We start from the raw sequence: 25,000 nt of genomic DNA on the forward strand, positions 1-25,000 counted from the left end.
CTGTGTGGATGGCAAAGGGCTCAAGCAGGTTGTTAAGGTTCTCCAGCTTAGCCCAATCGCTTGTGAGAAGTGTGTCCATGCCCAAGTCCTCAAGTACTTGGTTTAGTTCAGCTTTGGTCTCCAGCAGTCTTTTCAACATATCAAAGGTGCTGTTCCAGCGTGTGCTACAATCTCGGATCAGAGTTTTGCCACACTTCTTCATCATTTCTTCATTTGCCACTGATGATTTTCTCACAGCGTGTACCAGCCTCCTTGCTCTCGTGATGACTGCATCAGCACTTGGGTGCTTCATGGCATCTTTCAGTACAAACTGAAGGGTGTGGGCCAGGCATGGCATCCTCTGGAACTTGTTGTTCTCCCCATGGTCTGGCAGTTCAAGCTCTGAGCAAAACAAAAATAGAAAAAAGACAAACAAAATGTAACAATAAAATTTTAAATGCACAAAAATACCTAAACAGTTACAATCCAACTTGAACAATGCGACATTTTATAGGCTATCCAAAATAAAATAGTACATTATTAAGACAAAAAACATATTTCACTAATACTATAGGCCTACTCACCGAGACCTCCACTCTCCTCGCCCTCCGAATCTTCCTCCGACTCGGAGTCTGACTCCATCAATCCATCCTCGCCATCTTCAGCGACTGTTGGTTGATCCTGGCTGAGCGCTTGCTCTCGAATTCTGTCCCTAAGAAGGTGCATATGGCCTTGACTATGTTGGTTATCTGTCACAATGAGCAGCACCTTGTCTTCTTCTATACCCCATGCATCTAATGTCTGATCAATGCAGCGTGCAATGGAATCTCCGGTGTGTGGGTGCTCCAGTCGGTGCACGTTGAGCAGAGCATGGTGAACTTGGCCTCCGGGAGGATGGTAAAAACAAGCTGACACACCCATGAAAGACGCTGTTAATCCTCTCTTGCTCCAACCATCTACACATAGTGTCAGCTTCCTCGCATCTCTTACGATCTCTTTCAGTTTCTGTTTTGCTGTATCCATCTTGCCCCCGATAAGGTTGTTGACTCTTGCAGCTCCAGGTGTTTTGAACTTTGGTTCAAGTGAAGTGCTGAACTTTCTGAAGGCAGTCGACTCACACAGTCGCGTAGACATCCCAGTCTCGATAAACATGTGCACCAATGCTTCCTCCCGCTTCCTGTGTTCCTGCGTATTTACTGACCAGTAGCTATTGCCTCGCCGTTGTTGGAAGCACTGCTGGAGTGTTTTCTGGATGGTTCCGTCGTGCTCCATGCTCGCGTCTGACTCTGGCCTTGGGTTAGCTTCTGCTGTGCGGGAGGGGGACGGCCCGCTCTTCCTGGCCTTTTTGAGGTAAGCCTCGTTAGTCTTACTGTGATAGCTTTTCAAATGTACTTTCAGGTTTGTGGGATTTTTACCTTTGATGAACGACCCACACACTTTGTCATCTTCTACTACGCACAGGCATTTGCTTCGGTTTGTCACGCTGTCATGCTCAAAATAATCCCAAATTGGGCTATGGCGCTTCCTCCCTAATCTCGCCGCCATGGTCTCCGTCGCCTAGGCTTCCATGCTATGCGGAACAATCGATCAGATAAAAAAATTAAAATAAATGTATAGGCCTACCGTAACCTAAAGACGAAAACGAAAGACATTTTGTGGATTATTTTATTTTATTTTCGTTCGTTTTGTAAACACACAATACAGTTTTACTTAGTTTTAGTTTTTTATTAAAGACTCGTTTTTATTTTTATTTCAGTTTACGAAAATGTTTTTTCACATCTAGTTTCGTTTTTCGCTTCGTTTTCGTTTACGATAATAACCCTGATACAGACAGACACACACACACACGCACACTCACACACACACACACACACACACAGACAGACAGACACACACACACACATACACACACGCACAAGAAACATACGTTCACTCTGCAACCACTTTACTTTTTTTTTTTTTTCTTGTTTTTTACAGGCATGGAGAGCAACTTTGATAAGTACAGTGATGATTTCATCACCGACCAGAACACCCCATATGACTTTGAGTCCATCATGCACTACGGCCCCTACTCCTTCAACAAGGACCCCCAGTTACCCACCATGACGGCCAAGGACCCGGAGATGACCAAGTATCTGGGCCAGTACAACGACTTCAGCAGCCTGGACCTGCTCAGGGTCAACAGGATGTACAACTGCTGTGAGTCTCATAGGCCCAAGGAAACCAACAGATACTTGTTCCATAAGTACAACCAAATCTGAAATATTCAAGAGAAAATTAAATAGTTTACTACACATATCTAAACAAATAACATGTTTCCACATTGTGGACGATATAGGTGATCTAGTCTAGTCTACTGTAGTGTGTGCTCAGTGAGGGTATGCCTTCAATCAGTGAGCTGAAGTCGATCTTCTCTGTAGCTTCTTCTCTCACGCTGCTGGACCAATGTGCCTTTGAGTCCGTCAACACCTGTGGGATGATCCAGAGCCGCAATGACAATGACGATTGGCGGAGAACCAAGAGTGAGCCAGGATCACTTGACCACACACTCCTGGGCCAGTGCACAGGTACATGTAAAGAACATTTAAATGTCAAAGTTTTCCTGACCACTTGACTTCAGGACACTTGATCAGAGTCAACACTCAAAAATTCAATGCTCAAAGCCCTAAAACACTGGAGTGGCATAATCCCTGTTTGGTGGGTGGATTGATCCACGTGACTCAGATGACTAAAACCTTCTGGTTTATGAACCCTAGATTCTGGACACTTCATGTACTTCAGGACGGACTTGGGTCAGGTCGACGACTCGGCCGTCCTGGAGTCCCGGGTCCTGTACCCCAAGAGGAAGCAGCAGTGTCTGCAGTTCTTCTACAAGATGACTGGCAGCCCCAAGGACAGACTGGTGGTGTGGACCAGGAAGGTGGATGCCAAGGGCAAGGTTTTATCCAGCTTGGTTGCTGGGAACTTCACAGGTAGAGGAACATGGCGGACAGAGGCTTCATATGCCTTATGTTGGTTGTATCTTTGGTAGACAGAGACACCAGAGAATGGTCATTTTTCTTCAACTTAAAACAGCAAAGGTTTTCATTGTTCTTCTTAATCACTTCTAATTTCTAAGGTGATGATGACCACTCCTGGAAGATCGCCCAAGTCCCTCTCAAAATGGACGGGAAATTCCGTTACGCTTTCCAAGGTCTCCGTGGCGACCCCGCCGCCTCCTTGGCCGGCGTCCTGATCGATGACATCACCTTAACGGAGACCCGCTGCCCGAGCGCCACGTGGCGCATCAAGAACTTCAGCAGGTACCTGACGAGCTACGGCGTGGGCGACTACATCCAGAGCCCTCGCTTCTACAGCCCAGAGGGATATGCCTTCGGCCTTCAGCTTGTGCCCAACTCCTACACCGACGGCTACATCGGAGCCTTCTTCCACCTCAGCACCGGGGACAGCGATGGGGTGCTGGAGTGGCCAGTGGGGAACAGACAGGTGACCATCACGCTGATGGACCAGGACCCCGACATACGTCTCAGACAGTCCTTCTCCTTCAGCTTCACTACCAGCGCCGCCCACCTCATACCAGGTAAACCAGGTCTAACCCTAACCCTCCCAACACATACCAGGTAAACCAGGTCTAACCCTAACCCTCCCAACACATACCAGGTAAACCAGGTCTAACCCTAACCCTCCCAACACATACCAGGTAAACCAGGTCTAACCCTAACCCTCCCAACACATACCAGGTAAACCAGGTCTAACCCTAACCCTCCCAACACATACCAGGTAAACCAGGTCTAACCATAACCCTCCCAACACATACCAGGTAAACCAGGTCTTACCCTAACCCTCCCAACACATACCAGGTAAACCAGGTCTAACCCTAACCCTCCCAACACATACCAGGTAAACCAGGTTGACCCCATGTCTAACCCTAACCCTCCCAACACATACCAGGTAAACCAGGTCTAACCCTAACCCTCCCAACACATACCAGGTAAACCAGGTTGACCCCATGTCTAACCCTAACCCTCCCAACACATACCGACCCCATGTTTACCAAACTGTTGAGCGTTTCATTGGTACCTGTATCTTGTACATATTACAAATAAACACCCTTGGGTGTAATCTTTCTATATGACAAGATGCATGTGGCAACAGATTTGTGGCTAGATCTAGATTATTCAGATCTATGTTCAGATCCACATTGTATCCTTCTAATGTATTCTGTTTAAATATTGAGATCTGGCCTAGATTATAGATTCTGTATTATACATTGATATACAGTGCATCAGATTTTGATAACATAGATCCATAAAGCCTGATTCCTCTCTAGGATGTTGTCTTAACAGCCCTTCCCTTCTCTCAGGCTCGGACTGGGACCGGTACTGGGACAAGCCGTCTAAGAGGGGCACATATGACCCGCTGTGTGACTGCTACCACGGCTGGACCTGGGGCTGGAACGCCTTCTTCTCCCACTATGAACTCAACAGGAGGAGCTACCTGAAGAACGATGACCTCATCCTTCACATTGAGTTGGAAGGTACGTTAGACTCTCCATTCGCTCCTGAAAAAAAACACATGCTGTAGGTCTCTGTCTTTTTTTGAGCAATCACGCTAAAGCTGTTTGTTTGTTTGTTTATTTATAGATCTGACTTCACTCGTCAAGACGGAGGTTCCAGTCAAGCCTCAAACTGAGACAGCCCAGAACACGCCCAAATAAAGACATGAACCATATAGCATATGATTCAAACATAGCTGCATATGAACTATGATTCAAACACAGCTGTAGGCAACACTGTGTCAATCAACTGTAAGCCTTATACAATTTATTTACTATTGATATGATGTTGTAAACTGCTTGAATAGTGGTTTACAGCTGCTAGTGGAATAATGGAAATTAATGTAATTAACCAATAAAATATATATATCATAAATCATGTTTGGAACTGTTGCTGTCACTGTATTAAACATTTTGAAAATAAAATCATGTAGATACAGTTATAAAGAGGTCCAAACTGGTCATAGATAGAATAGAATTAGAATTATTTGGCCCCAAGATAAATTCCATTGGGCCCCTTATGATATATATTGATTAGTAACTGGGACCCCTCAATCATTATGATAAACAATATATTAAGTAGTAGTTGGGACCCCCCCCGCCCAATTATTATATATATATTGATTAGTAACTGGGACCCCCTCAATCATTATGATAAACAGTATATTAAGTAGTAGCTGGGACCCCCCCACACAATTATTATATATATATTGATTAGTAACTGGGACTCCCTCAATCATTATAATAAATGGTTTAAGTAGTTGCTGGGACCCCCCCACACAATTATTATCATATATATTGATTAGTAACTGGGACTCCCTCAATCCTTATGATACTGATTAGTAACTGGGACCCCTCAATCATTACCCCTTTTCCATAACAATGCACAGATAGAGATACAGATATAGATCAGCTGACTTTTTTACCCTGCACCAGTCCCATCAGATAAGGAGTCTGTGAGGTGCAGGTTAGTCAACTAACTACACACTGATCAAAGTTCCCCACCGACAGGGTCGTTATTGTTGTGTTTACGAGGGCCCAGAAAGAGTCAAGGCTGGAGATGGTCAGACACCCTCAGAATAAACATGCTCACATTGTGGAAAATTGCTGCTCTTATTGCAACTCTTTCAGTATTAAAGGTAAGAGACTATTTATTTTCATGTACAGTATATATATGAATTAATATATATACTTATTGCATGCAGGAATATAATTATTTTAATTGGTAATATATTTTATTTCTTAATTTTAAAAGCTTTTTGGGGACAGTGTGAATTATCTGATATCCTTTTTTATTTTAGGTGCAAGCTTTTCCAACTGTGAATGGTAAGTGGATCACTGTACCTACAGTCATTTAGCTATACTGATGCAAACGGTGTAATGCATGCTTTCAGTATCATGCACTTAGTCCTGGCGTTGAATGTTCCTGGTGGTGATGTGTTTCTCTGTGACCAGCAGGTTGTGAAGCAGACGCTGGAGAGCTGAGAGACGACATACCTGACATAAACTCCAGTAAGTCATCGCTACGCTCTACCAGGTCTGCGACAGAACCGTAGTGCAGATGTACTGCATTCAACAACTACAAACCTATTACACATCTCTGAGAAGAATGTACAACCTTGTGTACATTGATATTTCCTTTATTATATTTCAGAATTAAACCTAAACCTGTTTGAGGGAGACATTGCAGGAGATGTAAGTCAAAGTTCCTTAGTCTTAGTGACGAGACAGACTGGTCAACACATATGAGGCAGTTCTGGTATAAATCATGAGCCTTTGTTCTTACAGCCAAGGAGGAATGCAATCCTGAATGAAACTATGAGATGGAAGTTTCCCATTCCCTACATCCTCTCAGACTCTCTCGGTATGTAACGCCACCTGAAATTAGTTGTCAAGGTAATTTTGACAAAAATAGAGAGTGGAAGGCAGACCATGCATGGAAAGAGAATCCAGCCTTGATGTTCCTTCATGTAGACCTGAATGCCAAAGGAGTGATCCACCAGGCATTCGAAGCCTACCGACTGAAATCCTGTGTGGACTTCAAGCCGTATGAGGGAGAGGGCACTTATATCTATTTCACCAAGCTGTCAGGGTAAGCCATGCCGGACAAACTCTTACTCAATTTTATGGACCGTCCAGCCAAACCATAAAACCCAAGGTCTTATGGACAGTAGAGATTATGAAATGCTTTAGTAAGGGGAAAATATTCTGTAGGTTCTATGCTCAAGGCTGTTGTTGCACATAAACAAAGTTGCAGTAGTAGATCAGTTACAACATAAAATAATGTTGTCGGAGAACTGAACTGAATGTGGGTTCTCTGTAATGTGACAACGCCCTGTCCTCTCACAGATGCTGGTCGTTTGTGGGTGACTTTCAGACGGGTCAGAACCTGTCCATCGGGGCGCGCTGTGACACCAAGGCCATCGTGGAGCATGAGCTTCTCCATGCGCTGGGATTCTACCACGAACAGTCACGGTCCGACCGGGACGACTACGTCAAGATCTGGTGGGACCAGATTGAAGAAGGTGGGTTTAATCTTTGATGAGTCATGGATTTGGTTAGATATGTAGCCTATAACATGGAGGACATGTTTAACGCAATGCTATGTCAAGGATTTCAGGATCTTTATTCAAGGATTCAAGAACCTTTATTTGTACACAAGAGATATGGGTACCATGTTGAAGGAGAAAGTGAGTGTGTGTGCTTGGAGCGACGTCCTGCCATCTGCAGGTGATGAAAGAGTCTGATTACTCTGAACTTCTCACCCAAACAGGAAAGCAGCACAACTTCAACAAGTACGAGGATTACTTCATCACCGACCTGAACACGCCGTATGACTATGAGTCCATCATGCACTATAGACCCCTGTCTTTCAACAAGAATGAAAGCATCCCCACCATCACCACCACCATCCCAGCTTTCAACGAGATCATCGGCCAAAGGCTGGACTTCAGCGCTGTGGACCTCACCCGACTCAACCGCATGTATGACTGTGGTAAGTCATTGGAGAAGTTATATATACATACGTATATACTATAAATATACTGTATGCTATACATACACACACACAGTATATATACTGGTACAGTATATATACCATAGATATTAAAACAGTAGTTAGCTTGAACATAATGGTTTTGCTGATAGTGGTTAGATGATAATGTTGAGGATGAGGACCAGTGATAATGAATCTAGTAATGAGCTTGTTATTGCAGCCACCACACACACTCTGCTGGACCAGTGTTCCTTTGAGCTGATCAACATTTGTGGAATGATCCAGAACGAGGGGGACCACGCAGACTGGGTGCAGACGCTGAGTGGTGGGCTGGTGATAGACCACACTCTGGTCGGACGCTGCAGAGGTACAGCTCAAGCACACAGTACACGTGAACATTTGTGAAACAAGACTGGGAATATTTTGTTAGTCCCAATTAAAGGTACTATTTGAGGGGTCCCAACTAAAGATAATATTTGGTGGGTAACTGTAATGCTTAGAATATGGACATGAACAAAGATCTATTTTTACTGTGTAGCCATTAGTCATCCTTGACTTGTCTTCACAGGGAAAAGACGCACAATGTGTCAAGTCCCTTTCCGCGACAGCTTTTGGTAAACTCTCTTTCTGTTCACTGTTGACCCTGTCTGAAGACGCTGGTTATTTCATGAAGTTTGATGCGTCGGCGGCCGAGGCAGGGCACAGTGCACTGCTGGAGTCCAGGATCCTTTACCCCAACAGGAGGCAGCAGTGTCTGCAGTTCTTCTACAAGATGACTGGGAGCCCCGGGAACACGCTGGTGGTCTGGGTCAAAACAGACGATGGGGTGGGCAATGTCCGAAGAGTTATGAAGGTGCACACCATCACAGGTACCATGTCTAGGATGACACACTTGGTCTCACTAAAATCATAATGCAGTCTATAGTGTAATATTATATATATATATATATATATATATTTCTATAATATATATATATATATATATATAATATATATAGTATATGTATATTATATATTGTATATATAGTATATGTATATATACAGATGTGAGAACATAAGAATGTAACTTGACCCGCGGTATTCTAACAGGCGCTTTACGGCATTCCGCACCACCGCTCGCACGCCAATAGGGGCGCAGTAATACTACTCATTGACCCATTGCTGTAGCTCATCTCGCACATTAGATGAGCCTACCGTTCTCAAACTCCTTGTTCTATGTCTGGTTGTAATTTAATTATTACGAACAAAGCCTATCTATTTATAGTTTCTATCTCTGTAACTGTCGCCGGGTCTATATCTGTTAACTGTCGGGACAAGTAGAAGTTTAATACAGTAGGCTGAGTGTTCTCATATGGAACATGGCATCAGGACGAGTAAGATGGCTAACGGAGCTGACCAGAGATGTGTTTGAAATGGTTCACTCACTCCCTATTCCCTATGTAGTGCTACTCATAGTGAACTACATGGGGAATGATTTAACAGTTTTGGCACACTACATGGAATGTCACTGTGTAAGATATTCATGACGCAAACAAGCAGACGCGCTGATCACTGATGGCAGCAGGTTTAAATATCAGGTAGTATTCAGGTTCCATGTTTAGTTGAATGATAAATCCCATATAAATGGTTGGAATTCTAATGATGTGCAAGTGTGATTTTGTCAACTTTAGTGCTGTGTGCTAATAGCAGGCTGTGAAGCTGCACGATAAGACCGTGATAGCAAGTTAGCTCACGACAGCAGCTTCCATAATACATAGACGGTAGCTGTCGGTGGCTAAAAAGCAGATAGCTAACTTTGCAACGATGATTCCTGTAGCTATTTTGATTTTGATGCTATTAGTTCAACTTCTGTTTCTCGGGCAGGAACGGAGACGAACTCGCATTAGCAGCAAAGCAGCTACAGGAATGATCTAAACATTAGCTAACTGCTTTAGCCACTGATAGCTACCGTCTTCTTCACTTCTCCTTCGGTAAAACATGACACCGTTGTGTTGTGGTATTGTGGAGTGCTTAGGCAGAAGCAGGAAGAGAAACCCGTCATGGGACCTTAAATCAGAAAAAATATGGAATGGTAGTGAACGGCGTGAGAAGCTATTGTAAGCTAGACTGCAACGTAAACAACTGTACCAGTTAGCTAACAACTATGTGAACTCAAACTCCTTGTTCTCTGTCTGGTTGTAATTGTAATTATTACGAACAAAGCCTATCTATCTATAGTATCTATCTCTGTAACTGTCGTCGGGTCTGTATCTGTTAACTGATATGGAACAAGGTATTGGGACAAGTAGAGGTTTAATACAGTAGGCTAACTAGCTAGCTAGCAGAGTGTTCTCATGGAACATGGCATCAGGACGAGTAAGCTAGCTAACGGGGCTGACTAGAGATGTGTTTGAAATGGTTCACTCACTCCCTATTCCCCATGTAGTGTTACCCATAGTGAACTACATAGGGAATAATTGCTTCAGATATTCATGGAATGTACACACCAGTTAGCTAGCAACTACGTGGACACAGGCTGATCTACTATACGGAATTGGACCGAGGAGTGTTCTCATATGGAACTAGGCTAACACCAAGACCAGCAGTAACGTTTGTGGTTTAATTTTTGTCCTTCGCTTGGCTATTCTTGTTGGGGTGAATTGACCAGCTGTCATGAAGACAGTGCGTCATGAAGACCGACCACTTGCTACATTAGGCTACCTCCTGGAATACCCCACTTAAAGGTCTTTCATATTGAAATTCTCTTGATGGTCTGGGGAGTTGCGCGACGTGTTAAGGGAGTGCATCAGTCGTGATCCTTGACAGTAGGCTACCAGCCTGCGCTGCGCTCAGCACAAAGTTGGATGAATGGATGGACTTATTGGAATCCTGGAAAATGTTTATTGTGCTCTAAAATCATGAAAGCATAAATGTAAAAATGCAGCAACAGAAGTAGGGGAGAACTGGACAAAAGTCTCATAGGAGAGGGGCAAAAGTCGCACTTCTGCAAAGTGTGTCCTATCTGTTTTTTTTGGCATGTAATTCTCTTTACTTTCAACAAATGTATTATTAGACATAATATCATAATAATATATAGCCTTCAACGACCTCCTGAGCTGCCTGCCTGATGGTCTCAGGGCTAAAGAGACCGCGCATCGTTTTCCTCAGCCTAACTCTTGGCATGCTGTCAATTAAAGAAAATACATTGTAAATAAACATGGTTTTAGGCTATTGTGTTTATGTAGGCCTATAGGTTAAGCTATTTGTTTTCATAAGGTAACGTCATTGTAAACGAAAGTAGCCTATATAATCCAATTGACTGGAACCAGGGGGTTTGACAAAAGTTAAGAGGCAAAATAATTTGTCTTGACTGCATTTAAGATGTATCTTTCACATTAAAACTGCATACAAAGCTGACCAATAGCATTAGAAAGATCTCTTCGAGAGCTTTAATTTCACCTGTTCATTCTGCCCAAATGTCACTCGCGCACCCCTCTGGTTCTAAGCCATCACAATGCGACTTCTGTCCCTCTACGGGATGCGACTTTTGTCCCGCCACGGTCTCCTGTCATTTCTCCCTGGCTTGCAGGCACTACTTGCTCGCACGAAACTTGAAAGCTATGTTATCATGTAGCCAGTAGATATGCTAATACAATTGCATATGTTTGCAAACTAAAACAAGTGAACACAATTTTACAATCGAAAAATGCTTATGAGACCATTATTTTCCTTATATGGGGCAAAAGTGGTTTTCCATCGATATCTCTGTCAAATATGCTGCGATCGCGCCCAAAATTTGAACGGAGCTCGTACACGGTAATATGTGTAGGCATGTATAACCACATATTTGCAGGTCCAGTCATTCTGGAGAAAATAGGAACGCGACTTTTGTCCCGCGCGACTTTTGACCCGGTTCTCCCCTAGTCTAGATGAGATGGTGGTTTAAATGAATGGCAACACGTAGCCTAGAGGAAAACATAAATTGAGACTGGTGATAATGCTGATAATCTACAGTAGGGCCTACCTCTGGCTGAGTTCATGGTTACAACCATTCATCTCTTACACATGGGCCTATACAATACTTGCACAATCTACTTTGGACGTTAAATCCATCAATCTATCAATCGAACTAACGCTGGCTACCCCCCTCCCCACGATCCAGGGCTAGGAAACCGGTTCATCCAGTTTATTTGAATATAAAAGAATTTGGGAGGGGGGGTTGCAATAGTCTAGTCCAGGTTCGCTGGCGAGTGGCGAGCTAGTCAGATGGCGCATGCATGTGTGGACATTGTAGGCCTATTCTGTAAAACCTAAAGAATAAAAGTAGGCTACGTTCAACATTCATTGCAGTGGTCCAGTTGGATAGGCTAGTCTAATTTAAATAAATTGAGGACCTGTATTTTCAGTGTTTGCTGGTAGCGAATGCCACAGACAGACAGGGAGGAAATCTATTCGTTTCATTGTTTCATTGTTTGTGCTCTGTATGCACAAGATAGTTAATGTCCGGATATAATTGGCAGTAGGGCGGGAAAAAACCCTATCAAAGGCCAAGATTAGAAGGGATTTGAAGATGTAATTGGTCATTTTAAATGGGCCTACTTTATCTTTTGATGGCTATTTGAACAGACTGCATCGATCAATGCAATGACTCTCCATGTTTTTCAGTTTGACCCTTTTCATCAATAAAACATCATTTTTACAACCACGTCTCATTGATTGGGAAGGCATTTAGAGCTGCCGGTCTATTAGCCTACATTCCGACTCAGAGGATGACATAACTGTTTATTGAGAAACAATTGCAGGCTGGGCTATATAAAGAAATACCACAATTCATGTAGTCTAGATATATTACATTATGGTTAGGCTATAGCCTACACTTTATGGTAGACTGCCCTCTCGCTCACTAAGCAGGCTACATTGTGGCTGTTTTGTTCATCGCAGAAGCCTATAGCCTAGGCTCCACATTAAAAAAATGTTTTTTTTATATAGGCCTAGAAGGAATCAGAATATGTGGAAATTTAATTTTAGCCTATTTTAATACAATTCAAATTCTGCTTAGAGGGAATTATTTTCAACGGACATTATGACCTGAGCATAATTAATAATTATCTAAGTTAATATAGGCCTATGAGAACGCAACGCTTTTTACGGTAGGCTAGGCCTATGCGTCTTGTGATGTAGCCTAGGCTACAACTTAAGGCTTATTAGTCCCTATTGAATTCCTTTTATAGCCTACTAGGCTACTCATTATTATCTAATTATCTAGTTGATATATGAATAAAACAATAATTCGTTTTAATGGCTATGGGCTACTAGTTGTAGCTATACACGAGTTGATGCGCTCTGCTCTTATGCACGGTTGAGGCGGCAGCTCAAATACACTTCGCACATATCCTCTGCACCTTGGCAGTGCAACTGCCACAGACAGCTATGGTGCACTTCATGCATTGGTAGACAGTTCTGTTCTTGCTGCAGCTTGTCTTCACCATGCAGGTATTTTGGGGGGGGGGGTATTCTTCTGTGGACACTGCAAGGGGCGCGGCCGGTGGCTGTTTGGACGCCAGAGCGCGCAGCTCTTCAGCCAACTGGAGGATGTCGCGTCTGGGGAGGCTCTGCGTCTCTCCACCAGTCCCCAGCAAGTCCAAGCTCCCCCAATTAATAATACTTATTTATAATAGCCTACATAGCGCAAAACTGTGCATATAATAGGCTGTAGCCAGCGCGGAACTGCGCATTCCCTATAGCCGTTCATTGAACGGCTGGCGGCCGGTATAAATAAATAAAAGCATACACGATATTTTCTTATTTGAATGATCTTGAATATATATATATTCAAGATCATTCAAATAACAAAATATTGTGTATATTGTGCATGTGAACGCACTCACTGTCAAACCTGCCGCTATCTATGCAAGAGATAGTTAATGTCCATATGTCATTTGTATGGATCCACAAGTCGATCAAGCTTATTTTTTCTTTGTATCGTGCTGAAGCCATATAGCCTACTGCGCTCAGACTTGGCTACATTAGCTGGTGCCCCGTCTTCAAATTTACTTCCGGGGTTTACGAGTAGCCTACCAGTTGAATGCGTTCCAGAAACAAAACGCAAAACCCTCACTTTCACCACATCTTTACTAACAAATATATTTACAATACTGTTGTTTTGCGCATTTGACTTACCAGCCACCACATCTTGACCGACGTCAGTTACCGAGATAGATAGGCTACTGTAGGCCTAGATATATGTGTTCGTAATAATTAAATTACATCCAGATGGAGAAAACATGTGTTTGAGAACAAGGTCATAATAACAATTAAACGTTATTTGTATAGCACCTTTCATACAGATAAATTCAGCTCAAAGTGCTTTACAACAGAGCATTTAAATTAAGAATGTGAAATTTAATGATGCTTCATTTGTAGACTATAGGAGAAAAACACTGAGCCCAGCCTGCTAAATCTACTCAAAGACGCCACCTGGCGGTGGTGCATCACTTAAACGAAATAACACCCGTCTGAAATCCCACGAGATTTCCAACGGGATTTCCCTGCCAAATACCGCAAAGGTGAAATGCTGCAGCATGTGACATTTCTAACTTCCCACATCTGTATATACTGTCTGTGATAGCTGCTGTTGAACAGAACATGTGAACTGTGTGGTCTACCACTCTGATGGTACTGCAGTGAATGAATGACTGAATGAAGCAGTCAGTTATACAGTCAGTACCGAAGCTTCATCAGTCCTGTGTCATCTCTTGTGTCAGTCAGTCCTGTGTTAGTCATACTGTCAGTCAGTCCTGTGTTAGTCATACTGTCAGTCAGTCCTGTGTTAGTCATACTGTCAGTCAACCCTGCCTCCTGTGTCAGTCACACTGTCAGTACTGAAACTACATCAGTCCTGTCTCCTGTGTCCCATCACAGGTGATGGCGATGACACCTGGAAGATCGCCCATGTGACCCTCAAGGTCACTGAGAAGTTCCGTTACTTTTTCCAGGGCGTCAGGGGGTCTGCCAGCTCCTCGGGGGCTATCCTCCTTGATGACATCGCGCTGACGGAGACCTCCTGCCCCAGCGCCGTCTGGACCATCAGGAACTTCACCGGGCTTCTCACCACCACGCCGGCCGGAGGTCATGTCCTGAGCCCGCGCTTCTACAATCCTGAGGGCTACGCTTACGGCATTGCAGTCTATCCAAAGGGGCAGGACATCGCCAACTCTGACTACTTGGGCATAACCTTTCACCTGTGCAGTGGGGAGAACGATGCCGTGATGGAGTGGCCCGCGGTTAACAGGCAGGCCACCGTCACGGTGATGGACCAGGATGCAGACGTCACGCTGAGGATGTCGGCCTCCAGAAGCTTTACCACCAGTGGGTTGACACTGACAAAGCTAATGATGGTTTCCACTGTCCGTAGAACACTGTCCTCTATAAAAGATGCCATTTTCTTCTTTCGAAAAGCAGGCACTTTTGGTGCAAGAACAAATACTTACGTTATGTCAGTATCAAAATTTTGTTGAACTGATCTCCAGTACATGTCTGACCTTATGCATATTATGCTTATTATAATTGTTTATTATAAGGATCCCCATTAGCTCTTGGACGCCTAGATGACCAACTAGTCTTCCTGGGGTCCAAGAGAGCATTAAACATTACATGACACATACAAAAAATTTGAAATAAGCATAACAATTAAGAAGAAAAGAAAAAGACAGAAAAAGAAACAAGAAAAACTTAATTAAACTTTAAATGAATTAATGTAAAACCAAGACAACATAGATACTGACCTGTTGTTGGTTTAGATACTGACCTGTTGTTGGCCTAGATACTGACCCTGTTGTTGGTTTAGATACTGACCTGTTGTTGGTCTAGATACTGACCCTGTTGTTGGTTTAGATACTGACCCTGTTGTTGGTTTAGATACTGACCTGTTGTTGGTCTAGATACTGACCCTGTTGTTGGTTTAGATACTGACCTGTTGTTGGTTTAGATACTGACCTGTTGTTGGTTTAGATACTGACCTGTTGTTGGTTTAGATACTGACCTGTTGTTGGTTTAGATACTGACCTGTTGTTGGTTTAGATACTGACCTGTTGTTGGTCTAGATACTGATCTGTTGTTGGTCTAGATACTGACCCCGGTTGGAACAGACCGACGGCCGGCTCTGGATCATGGGATGAGAGCTGCATGTGCTACAGAGGGCCGAAGTTCGGCTGGAGCACCTTCATCTCTCACAAGCAGCTGCAGAGGAGAAGCTTCCTCAAGAACAATGACCTCATCATCACGGCAGACTTTGATGGTGAGCAGATAATTTGCAGTGTATACCTCAGCATATTTCCTCAGACATTACAGAGCTGTGACAATAGTGCGGTGAGATTATGTCGTCATTTTGTAGGCTGAAAAGTGATGTAAATTTTTAAGCTGTTAGTTGGTTCTCAGATCGATGTTGTTGAGATGTGGAGGCACGTAGCTCGGGAGGAATAGCGGCCGGCTGGGGCCGCTATGTCGCAATGTCCCTGATTCCATCTCAGCTCACGGCAGTGTTCCAAAGTGTCCTTCAGCAAGACACTGAACCCCAATGTTGCTTAGCATATCACTAGCAACATCGACCTCAGAACCAATTCCAATTCTCAGGCTTCAAAATTCACAAAACCCATCTTTAATTATGTATTTTAACATTTAAAACATACTCTATCCTGAGAGTCTCTGTTAAACACAACTTTTTCAGCAACTTTCAAGAATCCCATTCATCTTTCCCATAGGGATTTAGGACTGAACCCTAATGGCGGCGAACATTTCAGCCTACAAAGTGACATCAGACCACACCACTCTATTTCCATGTTGCACTAAACACATTATTATGTTCACTGCCATACAGATTTGCACCACCTGGTGAAGACCGAAGTCCCTCTAAAGCATGTGGTGCCCAATGATGATATCACCGTAGTGGAGCCAATCAGAGAGGAGATGAGTCCTGAGGTGGACAATCACAGAGTGGCGAGTCCTGAGGTAGCCAATCACAGAGTGGCGAGTCTTGAGGTAGCCAATCACAGAGTGGCGAGTCCTGAGGTGGCCAATCGCAGAGTGGCGAGTCCAGAGGTGGCCAATCGCAGAGTGGCAAGTCCTGAGGTAGCCAATCACAGAGTGGCGAGTCCTGAGGTAGCCAATTACAGAGTGGCAAGTCCTGAGGTGGCCAATCATAGAGTGGTGAGGGCGGCACAGCGCAACCCCTGCCTCCCCAACCCCTGCCTTAATGGCGGAGTGTGTGTGCTGCATCATGGGAAGGCCTCCTGCAGGTGTGTACAGCATGATTAACAAAACACAACCCTAACACTTCATCAGACTCCATTCAATACCATGATAAAAGTCAGTAAGAGTAAAACAATCCGAACACCTCATCAGTCTACATTACATGAGTCAGGCTGAGTCACCGATTCTGGAGAAATCTGTCTTTAGCTTGTCATTTGTATCTCAGGACGGCCTTCCAAAAATACAGTTTAAAATTACAGTTTAAACGCTTGTTTAAGCAGAGAGAGAGAGAGACAGAGATCTCTTAGCCTGTGTACAAAACACACTCACAAAACAAATCACAAAATACATACAAATACAAAGGCAATGCAGAGAAAGCGATTCAGGTTTGCTTCTCTGGGCGTTGTTGTTCCTGGTCCAGTGAGTCATACTGGCTGTTGTTCCTCTACCTAGATGTGCCTCTAGCCAGGCCAGCTTCTACGCTGGAGAGAGGTGTGAGACGGCCCACATGGACGGGGGGGTCCTGGGCGTGGCGATTGGTGGAGCAGTGGGAACCATCGTTCTGACCCTGGCCATCCTCGTTATCATGATGAGATCTCGCTGAGATATTGCTTCGTTTTATTGAGGGTCAAGTAAGATTTAAACTAAGTGCTGTACAACTCCACAGGCATAGAAAGTGACTCTTTAAAAAAATCTTCATGATTTAACAGTACATTTATCTCTACTTTATCTCATGTAAAATGTATCCTGTATTCATGTCTACATCAACTGTAAATATTATGAACAATTGAATAAATCTTGGAATAAAAAGTTGCTTAAGAATTGACAGTACTACTGTATATGCACTGTACTGTGATTGATTTAATTCTTGTTTATTGAGATACAAATATTGGCAGTGCACACATACAGTAAATAGCCGTATTTCCTAAAGCAGCCAACAGGCAGTGGAGAAGCCTTGGGACCACATGACCGGCACAACGAATGGATGTAAAACAGAAGATCTTGTACATGAGGTCTTCGCCTTGTTTCACCATCAACACTGTTTCCTGTCTGCATTTGTTCTACTCTCAGTGTCCAATAGCCAATAGCCAACTGCTTTTACTATAGTTAGGGACCATGGGTTTATGTAGATCACTGTGCCTTTTATGGACAAATAATTAATTAAATCATAACTATACATTATGTTATGTGACACATAAAGATATAATAATAATAATAATAATAATAATAATAATAATAAGTTAGCACTATAGCCTACTGCTTTTACTGTAATTAGTGACCATGGTTGGTATAAATCACTGTTCCTCCAATTACAAATCATTAATTAAATCAGTCATAACGATACATACTGTAATGCGACACATAAAGATACTATACACACTTAACTACAGTCTGATAAAGCAGATAAATTGCAAAAGAACAATTCATCAAACTACACTACACAACACTGGTATCAAATTGTTAAATTGAAAAAATATATTACATAGTAAATGAGTTAGACACCAAAACTGTCTACATAGCATATGAGAATAGTTGGCTCAGTTCACTTTTTTGAGATAACAGGTATGCATTTGAAAGATATTAAAAATGGATTGAAATTGAAAATACAGATTGTTGGAGATATTTGCAATGTTATTAACATTGGTAGACAATGAATCTGTTAATCTTTTATCAACAACAAAACAAACCTCTGTAAGCATCAATTTTTGGAGGACGTTGTCAGGTTTTTCATACTCTCACTTTTCCTCTTTTGCTTGGGTACCTGTGAGGAAAGCTAGTCAGTGTTATATGTGAGGAAAGGTAGTCAGTGTTAGATATGCCTTTTTCCCCTTTGTGTAAAATAGTAAGTATCCATATCATGTACATACAGTATAACAAGTAAACCAAGTTGAACTTGAACCAACTTGAACTTGAGTAATTGAATAGACAATTTCTAAGAGTATATAGGAGATGTGAACTTACGCCAGACATCAGCTTGTAGAGCTCCTCTCTCACCTGGTATGAGCACAAGACAGAGGAGTGGTTGAAGATCATGACAGCATGAAGACATCACCATTAAAACTAAATGATCATGCTCAAGTATTGCTCACACTGGAACATCTCCAGGAACAGACTAAGAATAAATACCTTTTGTTCTGCAAGACACCCAGTCAGCAAGACAAAGAAGCCCTGCAACGGACACAATAAAGAATCATGTTTAGCACCTCGTACACTCAGACTGTGGTATTTCCATATTGGTAATAATAGTCAATACTCTGGAAAACAGTTTTAGCTGAAGTACCTGTAAGGCGTTGAAGATGGTGTAAACATAGTGCACCACCATAGCCATAGGACCGGAGTCCGCGCGCAGCTGCAGCGTAACGAACCCCAGGGCCCAGGTGACCCCAAACACCGGAGTGAGGAAGATCACTACCTTCAGGATGCTTTTGGCCATCTCCTTGTCATCTGCCTTGCTGGCCTCAGGGACTGATGACTTCAAAAGCGTCAGTATGACCACCACCATGGAGAACAGATTCATCAGAACAATGACTCCTACAGGAAGAATGAAGGCGTGGATGGAACCTTTCATAAGGCCTTCATAGGTGAGCCAGCAGAACTCTGTATGGTAGCTGAGTTCCTTGCTCTTGTAATATAGATAGGTGACTCCAACGATGACGGTGGGAAAAACATAACCCAGGATGGAGGACAGGAACATATAGACCCTCTTCCTCAGTGGGCTGAAGACAAAGATAAGCTGGTGGACGAGCATGCTGCTGAGACACAACATCCAAAAAAACATGGCTAGAAAGAAGTAGTGCTTACTCAGTGTCAGAATCAAGCACCAGGGCTCAGACAGGATCTCAGGGAAGCTGGAGGCCAGGAAGCTGCAGTCGGCCAGGAACAGGCACAGCGAGATGTTAACCATGGCGGTGTGGCGGAAGTGCGAGAGGTTGGACTTGACCACAGCTGACCACACCAGGGCCTCGATGACCAGGAAGACGAGAAGGGAGCAGATGGACACGCCCAGCGCCGCGTTGGTGATCTCAGTGATGAAGGGCAGGTCCACGGGGTGCGTGGACATCAGCGCGGAGAAGGAGGTCAGGTGGTTGCACCTGCAGATACTCTGGTTCTTCGTCTCTCCAGGTGCCCAGCTGCAGCCATCTTGGGACCACTGTTCGTTGGTGGTGTTCCAGAAGACACAGAACACCTTGTCATCCGTAGACATGCTCCTGCTCATGGGGAAGTTCAGTGTGAGGTTGATCTTTGGGTGCGCTGTGCTGTTGCGCCGTCGGTCCAAAGTGACCGACACCACAATGTTAGGGGTCTCGTCCTCTTTATAATGTTTTAGTTTTTCGGACAGATTTTTCAGGCCCATGGCTTTGACTGAACCAGAAGATGACTGATCTAGGTTGACGCCAACACCGAAAACAGTGCGGTTACAGGAAGACTTATTTTGATGGTGACACATCTTTAGCTCTACGTTAGCAGTGTTGAATACGTCGCTGGAGTTCATTCTGATGTTCTTCACCAAATCCTCCATCGACGTGAGGAATGTGGAGGACAGGCTTTGTTCTACAGAACTGTTAACTGGGTCCCAGGTTGTATTCAGCATGTTGCTGGCTGCTCCAAGAAAATCCTGAAAAAAAACATTGTGTAGAAAATGTAATATACAGTAGATATAAGACATGTGTTATCAATGTATCAGTGTGCAAATTCTTCATTGTGTGAGTAATTGTCTGAATCCGGATGGTGCGATGTGAAAGCAATACAGGAAAGTGTCTGTCTCAATCTCAAATGTAATTAAAAGTGTCAAGTCAAGTCAGTTAAGATTATGATTTTGTGGACTTCTTTGAGACACACATACAGGCATTTCCCCCATAGACATCCATAGTAGAAGCACTGTTTGCACCTCCAACCCATTGACATATTGGCGAGTAGTAGTGTTGTAGTACTCGAGACCGGTCTTGGTCTCGACCACTTTTTGAAAGTCTTGGTCTCGTCTCGGAATCGACCGCATTTTTACTCGGTCTTGTCTCGGTCTCGGACAGAGAGAACTCTGGGTTTTATTTCAAGACCGGTCAAGACCACAACTGTGGGAATGCCTGTGCATTGTCTAATTTATTTGTTAACCTCATTACTGTGATTGGATGTAAAAGTCCCCGCTTCAAATGTAACCAATAACCTGTCACTGATTTGAAAAAAAGTAATGGCTGTGTCATCAACCCGCCTCCCGCACTCAGTCTAATAAAGTGACTGAGGGAGTCAGGTGGTGTTGTCTACTTCTAAGGATGTCGGCAAATTCATCCATCTTAAAATTTGGCTAAGTAAATCACAAGGAATTTTTGTGCAAATCTACACTAAGAAAAAAGCACTTAGCCTGAGCACATCTAAGAGAACATCGCTAGTTGCCAGTTCTGGAAAACCATCTGGCTGGTGTTTAGCGCCTTAAGATCACATTCCTCTGCCTACTCAGAATAAATCTCATAGACAGTGTTAATCTTGTGGGTCATTTCAGGCTTATTAGATACTGTCCAACTAGTGGATCATTTCAAGTTAGCAGATAATGTCTCACAGGTACAACGGACTCATCCAGGGTGATTTTTTCTGATGCTGTAGACATGATGTTCAGAATGTGAATGGATATACTCAGGTCAGCCTGGTCGTTGGTCGTGTCAGACGAGATGTTCTTCAGTCCCGAGAAGATCTTTAGAGCTACTTCCTGAGTTGCCCCAAGGCCTTCTTGAAAGTCCTGGAGTGATACAAAGAGAGCAAAGGATTTTGTGATTTTTTTTTCTCCTAGAGGCCCATAGAATTTCTATGAGCCTCCAGGACGTGGTTAATGATTGAGATTGTATAATCATGGGCAATACTCTGATGTTCATATAATTTCAGTGTATATACCACAGTGATATGCCATACTCACTGCTGCAGCGTTGTTAATACGGTTCAGTTCCTCTTTGACACAGTTGGACAACACAGGCAGCCATGTGTCAGTTCTCAGACACGTCCTTTCTAGATAACCCACTCTCCCTAGGTCACACTCCCGGATTAACAGGGTGTAGCCCACAGGGGTCTTAGGCCATATGTCCTCAGCTTGACATACCTTGCTATAAGCTGGAGGAAACTGAACTTCATCAGTCAACAGACAAACATCACTGTCACATTTTTTGTTTCATCCATTTTCACTCACACATTACAGAGACTATTTCACCTACCATGGACTGCTGGTATATCCATGGACTACTGGGATATCTATTTCACCTACCATGGACTACTGGGATATCTATTCTTGCAGACTTCTTATCCGACTTCCTGTTTGTAAATGTAATTCTGGCGAAGTGTGGCCCTGGTTCACAGTTCAAGGTTGCCTCCAAATTGTAGATGAGCTGTTCCTCAGTTTCTAAAATAGAATAGCAGCATGCCACTATGTTAGCTGATACATGTGAGTGTTCATAGATACTAAAACTATTCAGAAATATACCAAATAAGCTAATGTGAGTTAATGAGTTGGTTAACGTAAGGGCTGTAAAGCTGGTTGAAACATCAATCAATCAATCAATCAATCAATCAATCAATCAATCAATCAATCAATCAATCAATCAATCAATCAATCAATCAATCAATCAATCAACCAATCCCCCATTCAACCAATCAACCAATACATCAATAAATGAATCGACCAATCAATCAATCAATCAAACAAACAAACAAACAATCAATAAATCAATAAATCAATAAATCAATAAATCAATCAATCAATCAAACAATCAATCAAACAATCAATCATTCTCATCATCAGTCAAAGACTTGTCACCTTGGTGTGATGTTTTAGTCATTTTCATTCCCTCGTGATACCATGAGTCGGTGTAGTTCTCTCTGCTGTTCTGGATGGAGCTAGTGATCACCACCTTCTGGCTCGTTCCGTCAGAGCAGTCCACGGTCAGCGGGTCGATGGTCATGTTGATGCTCTCTGGGAGGAGGGCCACGTCCATCACTGTGGAGGCCGTGTGACTGATGGAGCCGTTAGTGAATTTGCACTCATAGGTTCCTGTGGAGAACAGGGAGAGAGGGGTGAATGTGAGTCTGTTGTTCAGGCTTGGGAGAGACGGCAGAATACCTTATTTACGGCTGAGCTGTTTTGGAATGGGAGCCTTTTACTGTAATAGATCGTATTATTTTGTTTAAAGCAGTATAGAAAGGGAATTTATTATATTGTATAAATACACTGCAACTGTATTATATTCGGTGTCTTATGAACCCATGAGGGCTAAGCACTTTGTGTGAATGACACAAAAATAAAAAAAACAATCAATTATGTTGGTTAAAGGAAATAAAATGTACAAAAAAAACATCAAAAAGAGAGATAGTTGAATCCAACGGCCACTAACATTCAGAGAAAGGGAAAACACTCACATTTAATGGAACAAATAACATTAAAGAACATGGAATCCCCTCACAAGGAGTCACAAACCTGCCCAGTTACCTGTCACCTTTGAGATGGTGACCTTGGTACATGATGGAAATTCTTGGGCTCGACAGGTGGACAACACCTCTGCCACACTCCCAGTTACGAGTTCAAACGTCTCCGTCTCCTTGGTCAGGGTCCAGGATGCATTCTCTGAGGCTTCCTTGAATGTGCAGCTCAGACTCTGAGTGGACTCATAACACACTGTGCTATTTGGGGCCTGCATAGTCACCAGTCCTAAGGGAATGATCGAGACACAGCATGAGATTGCGTGTGTGTGTTTGTGTACATGTTGGGTACTGTGACTGATTTCCATTGTGAATACATCAATAGTTCTATTCTGTTTCACTTTGAGGTAGCTTTTTTTTTACCTATTGATGCAACTTTAATTGTGACGCTCAAATCGTTTTCTAGAGTTGAGATTTTGTCTTGAAGGACTGTACTTTGGAATATGACACTGAGACCAACTTCGAAGTCAGCGATAGTCCCACCATCCCTAAGGAGCCATGGTTCAGAGGGAGGACAGAAACAAGTGGACCAGTGAGGAGACAGTGTGAGGAAGGGGACATACAAGCTGGATTACTACCAGGAGACCTCAAAAGGACATAGGATCCAGTATTACCTCAGTCCTGTCACATTCAGACTCTCAAATCCATTTAATGTTCTAAATTCATCTGTCAGCTGGAAAACAGGGAATTAGTGAAATCAGAATCAGAAACCATATACAATTTCAAACAGTTTCTGATAATAGTCTACAGTGTATGAGCATGAAGGAAAAGCAGAAGAGTATGTGGCCCACCGTGGCTTTATAGCTGCTCTGCCATGATGTCACTGATCCATTGAGGCGGACTGTGTAAAGAACATTAAATGAAAGTGATAGCATTATACATGATACACCAACAGCATTAATAGCCATGTTATACATGATGAACCAACAACAGCATTAATAGCCATGTTATACATTGATACACCAACAACAGCATTAATAGCCATGTTATACATGATACACCAACAACAGCATTAATAGCCATGTTATACATGATACACCAACAACAGCATTAATAGCCATGTTATACATGATGAACCAACAACAGCATTAATAGCCATGTTATACATGATACACCAACAACAGCATTAATAGCAGCTTATATGTGATAAACCAACAACAGCAGTAAAAGCATCTTATACATGATAAACCAACAACATCAGTAATACTATAGCAGCAGCAAGTCCTGAAATGGGATTGCAATGATCTAAGAAATGATAAGTACCTCTCACTTTTGGTATGCACAAGGGTGAGATGTCAGACACATTTTCATTGCAAGACGATTCATTGCAACACGTATGGCTGTCACACACTGTGTTACTCCAAGTGTATCCCTCACAACAGTTGCATGTAGTCTTATCTCCAATGATCTCACACTCTGGAAACACATATTACCACCAACAACAATCACGCCCTATTTTCACACTTTATATATTGGTACAGTATATAAAAATGTAATAATGAAATAGTAAGTCATTACATTCAAACAGTACAATCTCACACAACAATCAAACCACGAATAAAACACAACAAATAACTACTTGTGTACAGTACCTGATATCAGTTCAGCAGAACAGATAGTCACTGGTGGATCATTCACGGTCACAGCAGCGATGGAAGCCACAACAGCCGAGATGTTCACGGTGACCTTGCTCTCTACCATGAGCTCAGCAACGTAGGTATCTACAATGACATCAGTAATATGAGTACAGGGAGACACAAAGATACTGCTTTTATTTTGCATGTATTTACTGT

The 25,000-nt window shown here is 43.0% G+C and overlaps 3 protein-coding genes across 3 annotated transcripts in view; 2 read left to right on the forward strand and 1 right to left on the reverse strand.

Annotated features, from left to right (window-relative positions):
* The window catches only part of LOC311316016 (meprin A subunit alpha-like), a 9,233-nt gene extending 4,311 nt beyond the window's left edge, over nucleotides 1–4,922 (forward strand). Inside the window, exons 8-13 of the mRNA XM_084446755.1 lie at nucleotides 1,957–2,178; nucleotides 2,400–2,546; nucleotides 2,736–2,951; nucleotides 3,098–3,559; nucleotides 4,343–4,516; nucleotides 4,623–4,922. Coding sequence (XP_084302881.1) covers nucleotides 1,957–2,178; nucleotides 2,400–2,546; nucleotides 2,736–2,951; nucleotides 3,098–3,559; nucleotides 4,343–4,516; nucleotides 4,623–4,696 — 1,295 coding nt within the window. The 3' untranslated portion in view covers nucleotides 4,697–4,922. The remainder of the gene's footprint in view (nucleotides 1–1,956; nucleotides 2,179–2,399; nucleotides 2,547–2,735; nucleotides 2,952–3,097; nucleotides 3,560–4,342; nucleotides 4,517–4,622) is intronic.
* A 441-nt stretch (nucleotides 4,923–5,363) lies between these two features.
* On the forward strand, nucleotides 5,364–17,358 carry mep1a.2 (meprin A, alpha (PABA peptide hydrolase), tandem duplicate 2; the record flags this gene model as incomplete). The annotated part of the gene is made up of 13 exons (XM_084446456.1): nucleotides 5,364–5,376; nucleotides 5,993–6,046; nucleotides 6,189–6,229; nucleotides 6,323–6,398; nucleotides 6,509–6,626; nucleotides 6,884–7,059; nucleotides 7,308–7,529; nucleotides 7,750–7,896; nucleotides 8,183–8,398; nucleotides 14,430–14,876; nucleotides 15,634–15,804; nucleotides 16,384–16,801; nucleotides 17,208–17,358. 13 exons carry the CDS (start codon nucleotides 5,364–5,366, stop codon nucleotides 17,356–17,358), a joined length of 2,250 nt encoding a protein of 749 aa, XP_084302582.1.
* Nucleotides 17,359–18,453: 1,095 nt separating this feature from the next.
* adgrf3b (adhesion G protein-coupled receptor F3b) lies at nucleotides 18,454–23,425 on the reverse strand (the record flags this gene model as incomplete). Its single annotated transcript, XM_084446457.1, has 5 exons — nucleotides 18,454–18,516; nucleotides 18,717–18,749; nucleotides 19,036–20,138; nucleotides 22,549–22,782; nucleotides 23,218–23,425. The coding sequence occupies 5 exons, from the start codon at nucleotides 23,423–23,425 to the stop codon at nucleotides 18,454–18,456; spliced, it is 1,641 nt and encodes a 546-aa protein (XP_084302583.1).
* Nucleotides 23,426–25,000: the final 1,575 nt, after the last annotated feature.

This window comes from Borostomias antarcticus, assembly GCF_949987555.1.
Source record: "Borostomias antarcticus genome assembly, chromosome: 12".
NCBI lineage: Eukaryota > Metazoa > Chordata > Actinopteri > Stomiiformes > Stomiidae > Borostomias > Borostomias antarcticus.